General features: G+C 43.9%; 1 protein-coding gene across 1 annotated transcript in view; it reads left to right on the forward strand.

Moving 5' to 3' along the window:
- eIF5B (eukaryotic translation initiation factor 5B) overlaps positions 1-14,236 on the forward strand; it is a 30,674-nt gene extending 16,438 nt beyond the window's left edge. The window contains exons 7-9 of the mRNA XM_017242924.3: positions 952-1,059; positions 10,716-10,877; positions 13,709-14,236. Coding sequence (XP_017098413.2) covers positions 952-1,059; positions 10,716-10,877; positions 13,709-13,816 — 378 coding nt within the window. The 3' untranslated portion in view covers positions 13,817-14,236. The remainder of the gene's footprint in view (positions 1-951; positions 1,060-10,715; positions 10,878-13,708) is intronic.
- Positions 14,237-20,075: the final 5,839 nt, after the last annotated feature.

Below are 20,075 nucleotides of genomic sequence, written 5' to 3' on the forward strand. Positions count from 1 at the left end.
ACGCTGGCTTAATGATGCTGGCCAACAAGAACCAGAACTTGGCCAGTATTGGCCACTCAGCAAGCGATTAAGGCCTTAGATCCCAACAGACGCCTGCATCACGTCCACACTTCCTGCTCAAATAGTGTTTAAACCGCGTATTTGATTTATAGGCAATCATTAGATTTCGGTCGTATGCAATGTTGGGACTCGGAACACGCCACCACACTCCCGAAGCCCCCTGCTCACCACTCGAGGCCACTCCAGACCACTTCTAGCCACTGGGCTCCCACTGAGCTGGTAATTGGACACATAGCGCACAGCTGTTGGTAGTATTCTTTATGCACTCGGAGAAATACTTTATCCCAAAGTTAATCCCATAAATAATACTAGTATAAATATGAGATACTAGTTCTCCCTGTGCATGCCGCCTGCTTGAGCTACATAATTCTCCCGGGCCCAAGTCCCAGTCGCTGGTCTTGTAATAACAATGACGTTGTTTAGTTTGAGTTATTAACTCGCCTTCTGTCTTAAGAAGTCGGCTCATGTGGAGGGGGAAACGTGTTCTCCTGGCCAATCATAGCAGATCCATTTTCTATGCCGGCTGTTCTCTTCTGGCCTTCTGGCCTCCAGGCGGCATCCATTTGAGGCCTTCTTCGCCAGTTGACGCAACGGAAATTAAGTTGTTCTTGGTGGAGTCTCGGGGTGTGAGGGCTGGTGGCCCAACAAAAGTATGAAACTCTCGTCTGATAACTATTTAGAACTAAAACCTTAGCTAATCACATTCATTAGGAGTAAGTAGGAGACCTAGTTCGACCATAATCGCTGGACATTATTTAAAAAGTAGTTACGATCGGAGAGCACCGTCGTTATCGATCGTTGCCCGATCGAGCCGCTTACTAGTTATGGTAGTGATTGTTCTAATTCTCCTTTCTTCCCTCTTATCTATATCTCTGCGATCGCATCCGACAGATACTGCCACACTTCATATTCAACAGCCGAGACCCGATCGTGATGGGCGTGATGGTCGAGAACGGGATCGTCAAAGTGGGCACTCCAATTTGTGTTCCCAGCAAGGAGGTAAGTGCACATTGAAAAATTGAATACCCCCTTATCCGTAATATGTAAATTATATAATCCTTTATACGATTCTACAATAATATATTTTCTCTCCGTGCTTCGTGCTATTGGCTGGCAAATATTTAACTATTCTGCGCACTGGGCTCGACAAAAGGTTCCATTGAAGCCACGCACATGGCCTCGTAGTCTATAGGTGTCCATAGGCAGATCAGGAAATCTCAATGAACTGCCGGGGTCTGGGTCGGGGGCTCTTCTATTCGCACAATGAAAGTCCTTGTCTCCGGCCTGGGAAGGGGCTGTTGTCTTGCCTCTTTTTGGTTCAAAATCGTGTCAAGTATCCGTATCCAAAGTCTAAAGGAGGCCCGATGAGCTCTGTTCGTGTTTGATTTGCTACCTTCGGCTGGTGGGGCAGGCACTGAGGCAGCTTTCATTGTTGACACAGGTGGCGGTGGTGCGGATGGATGTGCGTGATGCAATTGTGTTGGGGAGCTGGGCAAATAATTATTAGCTCATCGCCGGCCACAATTGCGACGCAAAATGTTTCTGGATTCCTTCATAATAACCAACTGCTGCAGCTCAATTATTGTCCTTCCGTTGAGGTTGCAAGGAAGAGGAAAAAATGGAGAAAAATGTATGGAAAAAAAGACGACACTCGTTTCAATTTATGCGCCGACATGTCCTGCTTCCCGTTGGCAGAGACAACTGTTTCCTTTCCAAGTGTCCACCACACCACCACTCTGGTCGCTTCTTCGATCTTGTGTGCCAAAGGGTCTGCTTTGGAGTGGCAGGAGTGCTGGAGTGGCTGGAGGCTTTCATTGGCAATTATAACTTCCTCAATTATCCCAGAGAACGCTGCTAAGCTGTGCGCTTCCCGTCATTCATCGTCATTCGTTTTAACGTCTTCCCTCTCCATAGTCTCGGCCTGTGTTTTTGCTTTTCGATTTATATTTTGTTTTTTTGCTCACTATAGTACTGATTTTTAGAGGGAAATACTCTACTTTGTAAGGGATATACTCGAAGGGTAAGGGCTTTTGCAAGGTATTGAAAACTAAAGGGGAAATTCAACCCTACTCAGTACTCTGAGAGTAGTCTACTTCTAATTATAATTGATAGAAGACTTTTTGAAATGAAATCTACATCTAATGTAGTTACTTATGAGATACTAATATCTAAAAGATCTACTCAATAGAAAGTAAGATTTAAAACCAACATACTTTGAAGGAAAACCCCCACGAGTACCGGGTATCACTAGTTAGTTAGATGGCAGCTATATGACAGTATCAATATTTATTATAATTTTTTTTTAAACTAACAAGTAGTTTATTTAAAAACCTACTTAAACCTGTGCCTCTCCCAGCTGTATCTTCCTGATCCAATTCCACTTTAGATCTGCACTTCATTTCTGCCCAAGAATGCTGGGCCCCAGACTTGATGGTCGTCGGTTGTCGGTTGCTTTTTTGCCTTTGCGATTTCCGTTGACTCTCGACGCAGCTGGGGGAGCTGGAGCTGCTCCCGATCTCCGGAGGTTGGGGATCTCCCTCCCCTGTCTCACTCCCTGTCTGTCCTTCTCGAAGCGACAACTTCCTTTCGAATCGTTTGATGCAACGTCTGCTGCTGTTCTTTATAGATGAGGTTGACCTTATAGAACCAGAATCTTATTTTCTTATAAAGTATATAATAATATAATAAATAATACCATAAATATAATTTTAAATATTTTTTTAAACATTTTACTTTAATATTTATCAGCTGCTATGGTGCTGACCTCGTCTGTCTGCGTCTTACATTGTGTCTTGGTGATGCGCATGCGTGCCAGTCAGTCAGCCAGATGGTCTCTCGGCCCTGGTCGCTGCTCGCTGCCCTTGCCGTTGATTACATTTATTAATTATATAATTAAATCTGTAATAGCAGGGCCAGCTCCGCTCAGTCTTTCAGCTTTTGTCTTAAGCGCGTAATTGTTTCGAGTTGGCCAAAAACATCCGTTCTCACACGACCAGCAAAAGCAAACCACTTCCACTTCCCGTTTTCGGGTTTGTCATTTCGGCCACGGGGGTTAAACAGGTGACCAGTGTCTGGTGCTGGCCGACTGCCCGACCGTCCGGCTTTCAACCCTTAACCCCAAGTGTCAGAATGTGGTAACGGGATACGCCTGGGGGTTAGTCAAGTTCGAAGGGTTCATTGGTTTGGGGTCGTAAGGGAAGTGATTTCAGGTTTCAGCTCTCAGAAAATTCAATTAAAAGTCTGCCCTCCCATTCCCTGATTGTTTATCTATCAGCCAGGCCTTGAGGGTCAGACCGGCTAATTAAGCAGCGATCCGCGGCGGTTTGTTTATCCTCCGGCCTCATCAGATCCGCCTCGATCGGCCCCCGCCAGCTCGTACATCAAAGAGTTTCACTTTATCGGACCCCGATCGGAGTCCAACACGCCCCACTCTCGCACTCTCGGTTCGAACATCCTCATTTCGGATTGCGGATCGGATCCCACTGACATCACCCGAGTGGAGCAGATCCATCCACTATATATTCAGCGAGCTCGGCCGGGGCATACATTTATTTTCCAGCCTTCAGCCTTCCTTTCCCTCGCTCGGATCGCGGGGCCCGGCCCGCACTTAAAAACCAAAAAGCCAAAACAGCAAACGGAAGTTGGAGGCGTTACCCAGCGCCAAATCCAAATCCGTCAGTCACTTAACATATGGACGGTGTGTGTATGGGTTTGCGAGTGATTTGTACGGGGGGCTATCTGCTACAGTAAAGTCTAACTAAAGCCAACAGATAGACTTCAAAGACAGGTACTCTGATAATTTTTTAAAATCTAAAATCTAAAATTGAAACCATATCCCCCTTATGGAATCTCTACTGTCTTTGTCTGCAATCTTGTGCAGCCTTTTAAAGACTGTCTTTAAGACTCTCGGGCAGATCACTTGCAGATCGTCTTGCAAATATATATATAAAGATATTAGTTGCCGCTCCACCACCAAACCGCAGAGAAACCAGAAATCTGGGGGCAGAAAAAGTTTTCGGTTGCAACCGAGAAAACCGAGAAAAGAGTGAGATCGTCGCGGTAGTCGGGGCAAGATCGATATCTTTTAATATTTTCATTCATGCCCCAAGTGGCTGCTGCTCTTGTAGCGGAAATGAAAGCTCATTCAGCCAGCGAGCTGCTGGTTTTTGTTAATTAAATGCCCCTGGGCCTCATGCAGTTTTCGATTTATATATACAAGTATTTTTTTGCTCCTTTTCCATGAGTTATTGTGTGTAAAGTGGTAGCAGTTTGCCTTGGCGATGGTCTTGGCTAATTTATGGGCTGCGAGCTGAGTTTAAGTAGGTAAGGGTGTCGCTGCTGCTGGCCCCATTACTTCCCCTTCCTCGAGTGCTATATCTATAATATATTTCTTTTTTACGACTTTACTCGCCGGTTGCCTCAATTGTTAAGCCATCATGTCTTACGACTTCCGTTGTCGCTTCTATGCGATCTTCGGAGTGAAAGGGCCTTGGTAAGGTGTCTGGAAAGGTATTCCAAGCATCCTCTAGCATTAATATATTCTAAAATATCCTTGAAGATCCTTGCAGATTACGATCTTTACAAACTGCGTTTCCAAACTCTTTTTCTCGTTTTTGGGGTCGTTGGGAATACAAATCGGCTTACCGCTACGTGTGCCACAAAAGACCACTCCACACAATGCAACAACAAGGGGCACAATGGAAAAAAACAACAAAAATAATCATAATAATGGCTGTGGCAGAGAATAAGGAGGACAGGAACAGCGCTAAGAACCGGAACAAGTAATTAAATTCTAAAGAAGTGCCAGGCAGTTGGAGAAAGAGCTGCGGAAGCGGATTGCCGGCAACCCAAGACACACACAGGGGCAGCTGCTCCGGCTGGCTGGCTGGCAGCGGGAAAACGGAAGCAGCAGTGACGCTGGCAGAAGCAGAACGGAAGTGAATGCTTCCGCACGTAGTTGTGAATGGGAAGACTGAGAAAAAAAGGTTCTAAAAGGCCATAGCTGTGGGGACTGTGAAAGAAGACACCCTCGGTTAGTTCGCTCAGTGCACCAAGTGCCTGCTACTTCGTGGCAGAAGTGTGCTGAGGTTGCCAGCTGCCAGGGGTGGAGGGGGAGTAGCGCATCGGAAGTGCAGGATCCGAGGGAAGTTAAGATCCGGTGGCGGAAGAATGCAACCCCTGAGACCCGATAGGGCAGGTGTGCCTCTGAACGTGCCCAAGTCCCGAGCCAGAACAAGATTGTTTTTATGAATGGAGCTGGAGACCGAGGCATCCAGCAGATACATTTGTATCTTATTATGATAAGCGGGCGGCAGCGGGCGAACGGAGATTTCGTAACAGAACAGTTGGAGAACATGTGGGCGCACTCTGGCCCGCCAAGAGTATCTCGAGGGCGTGTGGGTATGCGCTCGTATCTATCGGATAGAGCTTTCAGTGGGAAATAGAGCAAGCAGACCATAACAAATAGTGGCGAGCGGTTACAACTCATGAATGAATCCGAAAACTACAACCCACAATGATATATGGGCGGTTTTTAAATATAATTTGTAAACACTAAGCTCTGTATAGATTTAATACTCCCGTGTGCTGGCTATTGTGCTGGCCTCTGGCTGTATCTGTGTATCTGCAGATGTGTCTGTGGCTGTCTCGCTTTCATTTCATTCATAAAACTGCCTATTTCCTGTTGCTGCCTTGACTAGGCTGGGCTGGGGGTTCGTGTTTCGACTCTGCTGGCTTGCACAGCCATAAAGTACAAACACTCTCGGATACACGCGAAGAAAAACACACTGTGCGGAGTCACTCGGGCAAACGATAAGATAGTAAAATCCGCTTAGATACGCGCTTTTTATTATTTTACTTTTTGCGGGCAACCCCTCTAGCTCTCACCTCCCTTCGTAGTATCTGCTGGCTGGCTACTCGTGCATTTGTATCTGTATCTACGCGAACGCCTCAAATATTTATTTTACTATGAAAATAAACGGTCAGAGCTGAGGCAGGGCAGGGCAGGGCCGGGCAGGGCAACAATGGCTGCGATTACAAATGGCAATTGCAATAAAAGCAGCCCGCCCCGCCCGACCACCAGCAACAACAAAAGAAATTAGCGTAATTAGCAAATTACTCGGCGTTGGCCTTTTCTTTTTGTTTCTGGCTCGGTTTTTTCTGCTGCTGGCTCGGTCAGTTGGTCGCCTTCGTCACATTTCAGTTTTTCTTGGCCGGAAATGCTGAATTTGCACAAAAACCGACGGAAAAGTGGCATAAAATGTTCTCTGTTTCTCTGGTTCTGTTTCTGTTTCTGGTTATGGTTCTGGCTATGGCTTTCCTTTCCATTTTACACGCGCACCCAAAATAAATATACTTAATTGACGTTTGTTTAATCGCAAATGGGCGAGGTGTGCAGGCCATAAAGTTGGTGTGTGTGGGAAAGAAAATACACAGTTTTGAATGGGGATAATATTAAAAGAGAGCATGGCCCAACACCCACACTCTTGATATAGTTTCAAGACCCACTTCCGGTAGTTGGTCTGTTGAGGGAAAACCCCCTAGCCAGGTAGGTTGCCTCATTCAGAAAGTACAAACTTTGATATCAATATTAATAATAGCCATTAAGTCAGGCATTGAACTTGATACGATTTCGGGTGATAACTGGCTGAACACTCACTTCCTCCAGACCAGAGTCCACTCCAGCTGTGCATTTTTAATTTCTTGTTTCCTTATCAACCTCTGATACTCCATCCATCCAACCAGAACTTTGAAGCGAAGGCTTCAGTTTCAGTTTCTGTTTCTTAATTGATTGTTTTGCACTTGGATCCGTGACGATATTTCTGATTAATGACGGGTAGTATCTATCAAGTATTTCCGATGTCCGATAGCACAAGTTACCCCATCCCGAATTAAACAATAATCACTGAGGAGTAGTGTGGCCCAGAGAAACCACAGAACTAATAACAACAAGCCCCAATAGATAATCATTTCTAATCAGCGGAGATAGCTGCTGTTGGCGCTGCTCTTCAACACCTTGGCAACACCCACCTGAGATTTTTCGGGGCTGGCTTTAATTTTGGAGTTGACGAGCTGGCCCACGGACTTCCTGCGAGTGAAAGATTTTCTCTTGAAGTTGCAGGCCGGTCTGGTCTCCTCCACCCACTGCCACTCCCACGACCCTCGGAGTGTGGATGGTGGGCGTTGTGGGCGTCACTGCGTTTCGGAGCCACAACCGGAGATCGCAGATGCTGGAAATGCTTTCGAGATTGGGCTGGAATGGGAATTGGTTGTAGTGACGGTGATGAGGAGATGCTAATGAGCATGACTAGACACATGGCCCAGTGCCTACTGGAGCTGATGCTGCTGCTGGTGCTACTTTTGATGATGACGATGAATGAGGGGTCTTAACTGGGCCCAGAGCTCTCTTGGTAGGTGTTGTTGGCTTTGTGATTGCTGTTGAAAGCCATGTAGCTGGGCGTTGCATGATTCGAGATGTGGTTTTTGGAGAGAGGGATGGACTACTACCAGTACTACTTTTATGAATTAAAAAATATCATTCTAAAGACTGGATCTTAAGATTTCCTTAAATATTTCACTAAAAATGTCCATTTTTAATCGCAATTTCCATCTACTTCTGATGACTCTGCAGCCCTGTTGCATGCATCTGGCATTCACCTCCACTCCAAGTGTTGTGGGCAGCTGAGTGGGGTTATCTGCCGCTGGTCTGGTCTGGACGGATGGATCGTGATCATGTTCATAGCCAGTGCTACGATGATGACTATATAAATGCTTCCTCAACTGTGGGGGCTTTCGGGCTATGTTCGAAGCACTCGAATCAGCGACAAGTTCTCTTCTCTGGCTCTGGTTCCCCCTTCTCCCGAAAAGCATGACGTCGGCAACTTTGGGGCCGATTCATTTGAAAAGCGTAGATCAGCAGCAGCCAGCCCGAGGGCCTCAAAACACCAGAGATCCAAAGATCCAGAGCCAAGTCAAGACCGGCAGCTGGGATTGAAAGAAATTGATGTGGCCCGTGCATGTAGCTACTGTGTGTTGGAGTTACATCTGCAGAGGCTCTGGAAAGGCATATTAGACCCTGTACTACTAATACTCTTAAGTACTCCAGTTCAGAGTCAGCCCAGCGAGCTCCCCTCTTTTTATTTCGGATCCCCCTCGTGACGGATGTTGCGAATATTTCAGTATTGTGCTTGACACATATAAATCCGAGCACATATATTATGCATATGGTGTGCACTGTATATATGGGGTAATTCTCTCTACGGTCAACTAATTTAGTGTTTCCTGCTGACAACGCTGGAACTCAACTGCGCTGGAAGAGCCAGAGCCCAAGAAATCTGAAATCAGAGAATTGTGTCACAAAAGTGTTTGCTCTATCCGACAAAAATACAGACAAAGGCCCCAAGAGATACATCAGACAATCTATTTGTTTGTCTCTCTCGTGGCTCTATCAAACATTTCACAAATAAAACCAAAAAAATCAAATTGTTTTTGAATCTCGTTTTGTTCGCTTTTCGATTCGATGTTGTTGTTTTCCGCTGTTGCTTTCGTTCATTCATACAAATAGCTTTTTTTTCGAAAATAGACGACATCCGGTCTGCACGAAATATATAAATCATATTTTTAGATAAACGCTGTGCCATACACACGCACACACCCGGCCCGAAAGCGCTCTGCCAGCCAGAAAAAGTTGTAGAAAAAAATTATTGGAGGAGAAAAAAAATGTTGAATGTAAAATGTTGTTTTCGTAGCCAACTTGTTTGGGTTTCATATTTTTTTTCGGTTTTTTTCTGGGCCGTTGCGAGACGAGGGCATCGTCATCGAATTTTTCATCGATGCCCAATAAAGAATCTGTTTGCTTTTCGGCTTCGAAGACTGAAAATAAATCCCGAGTTTTCGAAAAACTATTTTTGGTTCTCGCCCCAAAGAGGGGGAACATTTCTTGAGGGTATATTGCAGGGGTTAATGGGTTTTAATATTTAGGATTTATTTTAAAAAAATATATTTATTGTGGCACTTGCCTCAGAAGACCCATCAATTTTTACTCGCATCCCCACATCCGCATAGACCCCTTTTTATAGGCATATCTATCTGTATCTCATAAATATCCCCCACCGGGATGGTTTCGCTGCCAGCCTGCCAGCCGCGCCATGTTGAAAGAAAAAATTGTGTGGAAATGGAAATAAATTAACACATTTAATGAAAATTTTGCAAATAAAACAGAGCGAGGAAGAAGCCGCCAAGAGGAAGACGGCGAACGGGGCGTATGAGTAATCAACGACAGGAAATGGTGACAAATGCGCCCCGCCACCCGCTAACCCTGTTCCGCTGCTGCCCCTGCGCTGTGTGTGGGGTGTGTAAGTGTGTTGTAGCTATTTGCACCGATAGCAACAAGCCAAAAAAAAATACAAAAAAAAAAGAAAAAAGAATTTCAATAATTTATTTGGTTTGAATGAAATACGAACGAAGGCTGTGGCAGAGGCAGCGACATAGGCAGCGCGGCGCAGCGACAGCAGTGGCAGTGACAGAGGCAGCGACGTCGCCGCCATTGGGGCGCCCACAGGAAACGCGAGCAAGCGACGTTGGCAACAGTTTCCTGTGTAGATGTTCTTGTTGTTTTAGTTTTTGTTGTTGCTGGCTGTAGTACAGTGCAAACGGGTTACGACAACAAACATGTTACAATTTGGTTCAATGACTTTGCTGGCCTATCCAGATAGGAGTACAGTGCACTGAGAAAAATTTTATTCGTCTTATAAAATAAGCGATAGATTTAGGAGGTTTATTTTGGGACAAATAATAGAACTTTTAAGGTAATATTTAATAAAAACATAAACCTAATTAAGTATTTCTCATAAAAATTATTTCAAAATACAAAAAACTAAACAATCTATTAGTTATTTGAACAATTTTGGTTGAAAAATATCTAAATATCTAAAAATAAATATCTTTTAATATCTCTATAAATTGAGACTTTTTATATTTATTAAATATAACTTAATATTCTTACTATTGCTTATTAAATACTAAAGAATATTTCATATAATATTACTCCTTCTTTAAATCTTGCTCTTATTTCTTGTAAAATAATTTAATTAAATAATAATGATAGTCATTCTTCCTTATCGCATTAATTTTATTTAATTGATTCCCTAATTTCTTATAAATTTTAATCCAAATTAAGAAAAAATGACATGGTATTTAATACATTTCCATAACAGTGTCGTCTGGCAGAGTTAAGACTCAAATATTATCTGGTACTCCACAAAAAAACAAAGCCACTGAAACAAGCAGGCCACAGGGCAGCAATAACTTTCCACCCACAAGTTTTATCAGTGGAATTGAGGAAGTGGTCACCATCGGGTATGGAACTTGCGCCAGATGCGCTGATAAGGCCTTCCGCCGCCCTTCCCAACACCACGTTGGGCGGCCCCTCGTCCTAATCACCTTTTGGCAAACCTTTTATTTAGCGCTTAACGCGGTATTACTTTACGGCTCTGGCATATGGAATGAGGTGGCTGGTGGCAGGCTTATCAGCGATTCAGTCAATGACATGCGGAAGTACCACCGTCCCCCCCCATAAATGTCTCTCTCTAATATTACACATACGCCCCGTAAGCCGCAAACACTTTCACGATAATTTCTCTTTGTTTTCTTTGCAGTTTGTGGACATCGGAATCGTGACCTCCATCGAATCGAATCACAAGCAAATCGAGTCGGCCCGCAAGGGTCAGGAGATTTGCGTCAAAATCGATCCGATTCCGGGTGAATCGCCGAAAATGTACGGACGGCACTTCGAGGCCGAGGACATGCTGGTCAGCAAGGTGAGTGGTCGATCCGTCTAATGAAATAATGAAACCAAACAAAGCACTTTAAGTGCCTGCCACTTGAAACTTTATTGAATGAAAAACAAAAGACGCAACACTGACTGGCAATAAAATATTTGTTCATTCAGTTTTTTTTTCGGGAGCGGAAAAGTCAACTTGGAATCTAAATGATGGGCTTGATTGCATGGTCGTTTCAAAGTTATAGGAATAATACGATTTTTGGTTAGATAGTGCATGAGAGGTTGCACAACGGGGTTTTTTTCATGAGTATTCATAGAAGGAAGTCTTTTAAGAAGGCATAGTATGCACATAGATATATTCTGACGAGAAAATCCCTTAATTAAACTAAACAAACAGTTAAGCCCACTTAAAATCAAACTATGCCTAAGACCTCTATCAGGTCCCAAGGGGAAACCCCATCCATAGAGGAAATGCCCAAAGCCTATAAGGTCTATAATTCAGTGCGAATTCAAGTGCGGGCTGGGGGAAAGTGCCAAAGTTGTCAACTGCACCTGGCCAGGTGGGGCTGCACTTGAACTGGCGGCAACTGCCATCTGGCTTATCAAATTACATGGCCAAGTAGTGTGTTAAGTGGCGCTGGCCCTGCTGGCCCTGCTTGCCCTGCTGGAGGGGGAGATGTGAACTTGAGTGACTTAAATGGCTTAAGTGGCGTTGAAAGGTCTTTGCAACTTCCTTTCATGCAATCATTTGATTAACAATTACAACCCGGCGATGCTGACGTCAAGGGCGGCCCTCTTATCAGCTCTGAATAGGTTTTAGGCTGGGGTGGTGTGGTGTGGGCGTAGGCCTGTGTTAGACCGAAAATCGATAGGAAACTTAATTTTCCATTCATTCTGTTGTCGGCGTTATCGGCGGGAGGCATCTGTGACGTCAGGGTCTTGGCGGCGCTAATTGCTCATTGAATTTGCAGCTTGATTCAATTAATCCGCTGTAAAAAGTGGTCTAAATAAAGATGAATGAGTGTATTTTTAGGCCCGCCAAATTGAATAATAATAGAGGGCACTGGGAGCATATAGTATTAAGCTTCATGGGCTTTTCCAAATAGGTTTTCGAAGTGTATGGTATCCTTTATGCTTTCGTGGTGGCCTCGACCCGCCCCCCAATTGACACACTCCCCGGGCTATTTATAGTTCACGATGTCTTTGCAAGAACCTGGGAGCCATGAAAGGGTATTATGTCATGGCTGACCCAAGGAGGGGGCAGTCTATGGAGAGCATTTGACCCGAGTCGGCTGACGTCACGTTTCACCTTCCACGGCAATGCACTTGCACCGGCAACACCGGGCGGCGTTCATTGACTCCTCGACGTCGTCGTCATTATAGAGTTAACCCAGTTTCCCTCGGATGTCGGATGTCGACCCAGTTGTGTGTGTGCTTCGTACGGCGGGTTCGGTTTTCGGTTTTCAGTTTTCAGTTTTCACAGTTTGCGGTTTTTTCGGCTCTGGCTTTAATTTGTGGGAGCTGTGTGTGTGCTGCCTTTTATCAGAGAGCTCAATGGTGATGGGGGGGCTATGACGCATTTGGCGACCCAAAATGGAGCAGAGAACCCAACCCAGCTAACCCGATCGCCCCCCATCCCTTTCGAATCGGAGCTGAGGTCAACTGTAGTTGACTTTTGTTGCGGATCCGACCTTGCGGATTAACTCGCAAGTTGTACAAGGTCTTGTGCAAAGGCTAAAAATAGCAGCAATTAGTGGAGGCTGATTGGATTTGAGGAGCTGAAAGGCGGCTAATGAAGTGGAAATTGCAATTTCAAATCTGATTATGCTAAGGATACATTTTGGGGGACTTTTATGGGTGCTATGGATCGGAATGGGCACTATTTCAGCATTAATTTAAGCTTCCCTCCGATCCATAGATTACCACTCAATAGTGTACTTAAGTTCAGGCTGTATCCTTCAACTCGGCGGACAAAAGACTCGACTTGTGATTTCGGTTTAATATTCACGGTCATAAATGGGGAACTCCTTGGAAAGAGGCTTATGCGCCGCTTATCGTTTAGAGAAATCTTTTGTCCGATGAGGCCCTGCGCCATAAATACACAATACATATATGTGCGGTTCCAATAATCGAAGCCATTGATCGGTCGCGGACTGGAGAGCCTAATTAATATGCGATGCGCCAAAAAATAAAAAGAGAATAAAAATAATAATTAAGCGGGAGAATAAATGCGAACCCGAGGAAGGCGAGGAAGGGCGCATTGTAATCAGACTTTCGGCCAAAAGTGGAACTATTCATAAGGTCTCCCGACTTGGCGACTTGCCGACTTGCCGACTGGGGGATGGGTGGGGCGGGAGGACCGCCATAAATGCGAGGCATTAAAAAACCCATTAAAGAAGCGCCATAAAAAATGGCGACACTAAAATAGCCTCGATAAAGCCTTGCGCTGGGGCATAATAAACTAAAGTAAAGATACAAACGAACAACAACAAAAGATGAACAGAAAATATTGTTAAAAATGATTTTAATTGTTATGCGCCATATGTCGGTGTCCGAGAGGCGGTGGGACATTGGCTGGGGGACCTGGTGAGGCAGAGACCCCAACCCCAACCCAACCCAACCGACACGTGCCGCCCCGTTGTTTGATTGATGAAGCAGCCGCCCGTGCGCATCCTGGACGGCTCCCTGCCCCTCGGTGGGAGTTCTGACAATTGGCACGTTCCAATTATAAATTTTTGCTGAATTCATAATGCAAATGATTTATGTGTGGCGCAGCGTGTTATTAATATGCATTTATAGCTACACTGAAATCGAAAACCTTTTAAAAAGCCATATAACTGACACTCTTTATCTGCATTTCCTTTCCAGATTTCTCGCCAGAGTATCGACGCCTGCAAAGATTACTTCCGCGACGACCTGATCAAGGCCGACTGGGCCCTGATGGTGGAACTGAAGAAGGTCTTTGAGATTTTGTAAGAAGTCCAAACAAATATTTCAACTCGATTGCCAAAATTTGCTGCACAAATGTTCGCGGTGGATGACGAGTATTGCTTATATATATCTGATAAACTAATCGAACTACAGACTGTGCGCTTGTGGTGTGTCCTTGGAGCTGCAAGGATCCTTTTTTTTTCTTAAGCCTAGTTTCGTTTTTATGGTTTACAGTCATAGCCGTAGCCGTAGCCCTTGTCGCCGTCGCTGCCGCAGTTGTCGCTTAAGAAACTCTGTTACTATAATGGTTTTAAATCAAATTTTTTTTCGTAAAACCCCCTTTTTTTACACAAAACCCAAGAACATCATACAAATTTAATGCCTGCGATTTTTGTTAATGATATCTAGAATAAAATGCAAAAGTGTTGTTTACCAAAAACAAGGACAACAAGAGAAAACCCCTAACCTTCGTGTTTCATTTGGGAGAAGGGGAAGGACTGCCCCTCTATATAGTATAGGTGCAAGCTGATAACTGTGTCACTCGTGACGTCACGCCGTTGAATATCCTTCACAAAGGATATTGACCCACTTGGCATGCGCACAGCTTTCCGTTCATTCATAGCCGGGTCTTGGGATGCTGCCGCCGATGCTGTTGTGTCATTGAACGCGGCAAGGATGCAAGGATGCCGATGAATGGGCCAGCGGGTGCAGGCGCAGGATCCGGAGGGGCTGGCGAGAGTGCGGGTGTGGCAGCCATGTGGCCTGACGTCGCCGCTGCAAGTACAAAAAACTGGGTCAGTCGCGACCAGAGTTCGTTCAACCCTTGGGGCCGAGCTGCTGGAAGGACAATTGTGTCGCAGCAACTGTGCTCTTGCAGCAAAATATGCGGCATGTTACACATCGCCGCAGCAGAGGGTTTTTGTGAATGATGCAAATGCTGCTTTCAAGTATCCTTCAAACGGGCTGGGGCTGAATGGATGGGCTGAAGTGCCCTGCCTCGGGCAGAGTCCTGCATGGCATTCGTCCTCGAGGTAATGTTTTTTCAAGAGCCAGACCATTAATATGAGCTGTTTGGAGCAGATATCCCTGGAATGATTAAGCCATGGAGGAGCGGTGACAAATTCAAGGATACGAGTATTAACATATTTAAGGTTAAACGAAAAGGATTAACAATCTTTATACATAAACTGTGGCATACAGGGCGTATACGTAATTTGTGGGAGCCATTTTGAAGAAATTGAAAAGGTAATACTATTTTATTTCTAGCACTGACATTTTATATTTCTAGAAATTGTCATATCAGTCAATGACTTAACCCGAAAAAAAGTCTACCGAAAATTAGGTATATTAAAGTGCAATAAATTTTAAAGCACTCAGCCAGAAGTGCAGCGCAAAAAGTTCAGGTTTTATGGTACATTTCCAAGAGTCCCATATCGTATTACGCTATTTCTAGCACGTAGTCGTGTCTTAAATGGTCCGAGGTGCACTAAAAATATATACATAATCGCCATTTCTTCTTTTTTTTCGTTAAATTTTATGTCCATCGAGCGCGTGGGCCATATTCATTGAGGAATATATATAAAGATTGCATGTACACATCCTTGGTGGCTACGTGTCTCCATGTTCATTCATTGATTTTCTTGGCCATCACTGCCTTGGGAAAAGCACTGGCAGAAGCACACAGAACCCAGACGCAGGCGTGGGGAAAATTCAAGAATGACATTCTCCGTCCATCGTGGCTTACTGGGTTGGAAAAAATATACCCCAAACCGTAATAAATGCCGTCACAAATCCGTAAAGGATACCGACACAGCCACGGAGAGAGCGAGAGGCGGAGAGCCAGCGCAAGGACGAGATTTTCATTCACAAGGCGAAATCATGAAAATGGCTTCCACAAAAAAGGGATGTGGAACTAGGCCAACAAGCGCTGCGGCTGTGGTAGGTAAGTTTTCTAACTAACCACCCCCAACCCTCCAGTGGGGTGTCTTTTTGGGAGGATGGCTGGGAGGCTATGGGGTTGGCATTTTGTTCATTGAGAAAAACGAACCGCATGGCGAAGGACTCTATGGGCACTTGAGCGTGCCAGCTTAACTGCTTAGCTTGCCCCAATGCCTTTCTGTATATGTATTTGTGTTTGTATCCGCATCTGTGCAAGTATCTGTATCTATCACAGAGGGTTTTTTTAATGAATGGAAGAGGAGAAATGAAAGTTAAATTGAAATAGATAAATAATAATTAACAACTAACGATTATATTTAAATTCTATCGTAATGGGCACTTTTAACATACTTTTTAAAACTTTTTATTAGACCTTCAGCATCTTATTTAAAAACGATATACCCTTCATGAATCAGGGCTTTAGTCTAATTTAATCTGCATCTAGTGATTAAAATTTTTAAACTTGCAGAGGGTATACCATCCATCACTGTGGACCCAGGGAAAATTCCCATTTTCAAGGGACAGCCAAGAAAATTGGACAAAAAATCGAAAAAATAATTTGCATCTAGATTTTGATGCAGATTGGTAGAAAATCGATCCACAAATCGTTTAAAATACTCCTCCCACGAATCGGATCAGAATTGGCCAAGATATGGCCTTCGCAGTGGCCCATATAGGCCTCCCATGGGACTTTCCCCAATTTCGAAGGGGATGGCCCAGAAAATTGGACAAAAAATCGAAAAAATAATTTGCATCTAGATTTTGATGCAGATTGGTAGAAAATCGATCCACAAATCGTTTAAGATACTCCTTTTGAGAATCGGATCAGAATTGGCCAAGATATGGCCTTCGCAGTGGCCCATATAGGCCTCCCATGGGACTTTCCCCAATTTCGAAGGGGATGGCCCAGAAAATTGGACAAAAAATCGAAAAAATAATATGCATCTAGATTTTGATGCCCATATAGGCCTCCCATGGGACTTTCCCCAATTTCGAAGGGGATGGCCAAGAAAATTGGACAAAAAATCGAAAAAATAATTTGCATCTAGATTTTGATGCAGATTGGTAGAAAATCGATCCACAAATCGTTTAAAATACTCCTCCCAAGAATCGGATCAGAATTGGCCAAGATATGGCCTTCGCAGTGGCCCATATAGGCCTCCCATGGGACTTTGCCCAATTTCGAAGGGGATGGCCCAGAAAATTGGACAAAAAATCGACAAAATAATTTGCATCTAGATTTTGATGCAGATTGGTAGAAAATCGATCCACAAATCGTTTAAGATACTCCTTTTGAGAATCGGATCAGAATTGGCCAAGATATGGCCTTCGCAGTGGCCCATATAGGCCTCCCATGGGACTTTCCCCAATTTCGAAGGGGATGGCCAAGAAAATTGGACAAAAAATCGAAAAAATAATATGCATCTAGATTTTGATGCCCATATAGGCCTCCCATGGGACTTTCCCCAATTTCGAAGGGGATGGCCAAGAAAATTGGACAAAAAATCGAAAAAATAATTTGCATCTAGATTTTGATGCAGATTGGTAGAAAATCGATCCACAAATCGTTTAAAATACTCCTCCCACGAATCGGATCAGAATTGGCCAAGATATGGCCTTCGCAGTGGCCCATATAGGCTTCCCATGGGACTTTGCCCAATTTCGAAGGGGATGGCCCAGAAAATTGGACAAAAAATCGAAAAAATAATTTGCATCTAGATTTTGATGCAGATTGGTAGAAAATCGATCCACAAATCGTTTAAAATAATCCTTTTGAGAATCGGATCAGAATTGGCCAAGATATGGCCTTCGCAGTGGCCCATATAGGCCTCCCATGGGACTTTCCCCAATTTCGAAGGGGATGGCCAAGAAAATTGGACAAAAAATCGAAAAAATAATTTGCATCTAGATTTTGATGCAGATTGGTAGAAAATCGATCCACAAATCGTTTAAAATACTCCTCCCACGAATCGGATCAGAATTGGCCAAGATATGGCCTTCGCAGTGGCCCATATAGGCCTCCCATGGGACTTTGCCCAATTTCGAAGGGGATGGCCCAGAAAATTGGACAAAAAATCGAAAAAATAATTTGCATCTAGATTTTGATGCAGATTGGTAGAAAATCGATCCACAAATCGTTTAAGATACTCCTTTTGAGAATCGGATCAGAATTGGCCAAGATATGGCCTTCGCAGTGGCCCATATAGGCCTCCCATGGGACTTTCCCCAATTTCGAAGGGGATGACCCAGAAAATTGGACAAAAAATCGAAAAAATAATTTGCATCTAGATTTTGTTGCAGATTGGTAGAAAATCGATCCACAAATCGTTTAAGATACTCCTTTTGAGAATCGGATCAGAATTGGCCAAGATATGGCCTTCGCAGTGGCCCATATAGGCCTCCCATGGGACTTTCCCCAATTGGACAAAAAATCGAAAAAATAATTTGCATCTAGATTTTGATGCAGATTGGTAGAAAATCGATCCACAAATCGTTTAAGATACTCCTTTTGAGAATCGGATCAGAATTGGCCAAGATATGGCCTTCGCAGTGGCCCATATAGGCCTCCCATGGGACTTTCCCCAATTTCGAAGGGGATGGCCCAGAAAATTGGACAAAAAATCGAAAAAATAATATGCATCTAGATTTTGATGCCCATATAGGCCTCCCATGGGACTTTCCCCAATTTCGAAGGGGATGGCCAAGAAAATTGGACAAAAAATCGAAAAAATAATTTGCATCTAGATTTTGATGCAGATTGGTAGAAAATCGATCCACAAATCGTTTAAAATACTCCTCCCACGAATCGGATCAGAATTGGCCAAGATATGGCCTTCGCAGTGGCCCATATAGGCCTCCCATGGGACTTTCACCAATTTCGAAGGGGATGGCCCAGAAAATTGGACAAGAAATCGAAAAAATAATTTGCATCTAGATTTTGATGCAGATTGGTAGAAAATCGATCCACAAATCGTTTAAGATACTCCTTTTGAGAATCGGATCAGAATTGGCCAAGATATGGCCTTCGCAGTGGCCCATATAGGCCTCCCATGGGACTTTCCCCAATTTCGAAGGGGAAAATTTCGAAGGGGCCCAGAAAATTGGACAAAAAATCGAAAAAATAATTTGCATCTAGATTTTGATGCAGATTGGTAGAAAATCGATCCACAAATCGTTTAAGATAATCCTTTTGAGAATCGGATCAGAATTGGCCAAGATATGGCCTTCGCAGTGGCCCATATAGGCCTCCCATGGGACTTTGCCGAATTTCGAAGGGGATGGCCCAGAAAATTGGACAAAAAATCGAAAAAATATTTTGTGTCAGGATTTTGATGCAGAATGGCGATCCAGAAATCGTTTAAGGTATTCCGCTTGAGAATCGGAAATCGTTTAAAATATTCCGCTTGAGAAGCGGATCAGAATTGGGGAAGATATAGTCATCACTGCGGATCCCATAGGGGAAACCTCATTTTCAAGGGGGTTTTGGTCAAAACCAATACTTTAGGAAAAGGGATATCATTAAGATAAACATGGTAAGATGGAAGTAATAAGTATATAATACCCATAAGAAACGTATAGACTTTTAAATACAAAATTTAACCATGCAAATATTTAAAAACCTAGGCAGGAAGTGAAAAATTTGCCTAGCAACTGACCAAATTCCAAGCTCTGCCTCTGTTCCGGAAATGCGATATTAAAACTCTGTGTAATTGGCCAACTCATCGATCGAAATCGTCAAGCGGAAACGGAATTTGGAACGGATTTGCTGTCGAAAGGGGAAAACCACGTCAACAGCAGACGACGGCGATGGCTTCCAAATAAATCTAAATATTTTGCACGTGCTGGGTATTTTGTTTGCTGTCGAAAATTGCCCCCAAAGTTTCTGTTTATATTGTACATTTCACCTCGAGGCCGACGACGTTACCTCTGTTGCTGCGGCGATAATCTAGGACACTTGTGACGTCAGAGTGGGCGTCGCTTGGTATGTTGGGCGGGGGCGGACCACTTGAAAATTTATTGATAATTGAATGCACACACACACTCACGCACCGAACACAAAGCCTCGGCCAAAAGCCATCAAACTTGGCCAACTCTGATACATTTTTCATTGAAGAGCATATAATATTTTGTTCAATGAAATCCGAAAACCGAAATCCGAAATCCCACAATGAAATTTCATTTATTTCTATTTCTTTCATTCGCCTCCATGCCGAGCACTTATTTGTGTATGTTTGCCGAAATGTTTTGTATCTTTTTATTCAATGGCAGACCGTTTTTTGTGGTCTTTTGATTTGATCAGATGATTCACATTTGGCTGGCATTTCAATTTGCGGCCCAAACAATGGAAGATGTCCAGCTACCCATC

Source organism: Drosophila bipectinata, chromosome 3L, assembly GCF_030179905.1.
Source record: "Drosophila bipectinata strain 14024-0381.07 chromosome 3L, DbipHiC1v2, whole genome shotgun sequence".
In the NCBI taxonomy this organism is placed as follows: Eukaryota; Metazoa; Arthropoda; class Insecta; order Diptera; family Drosophilidae; genus Drosophila; species Drosophila bipectinata.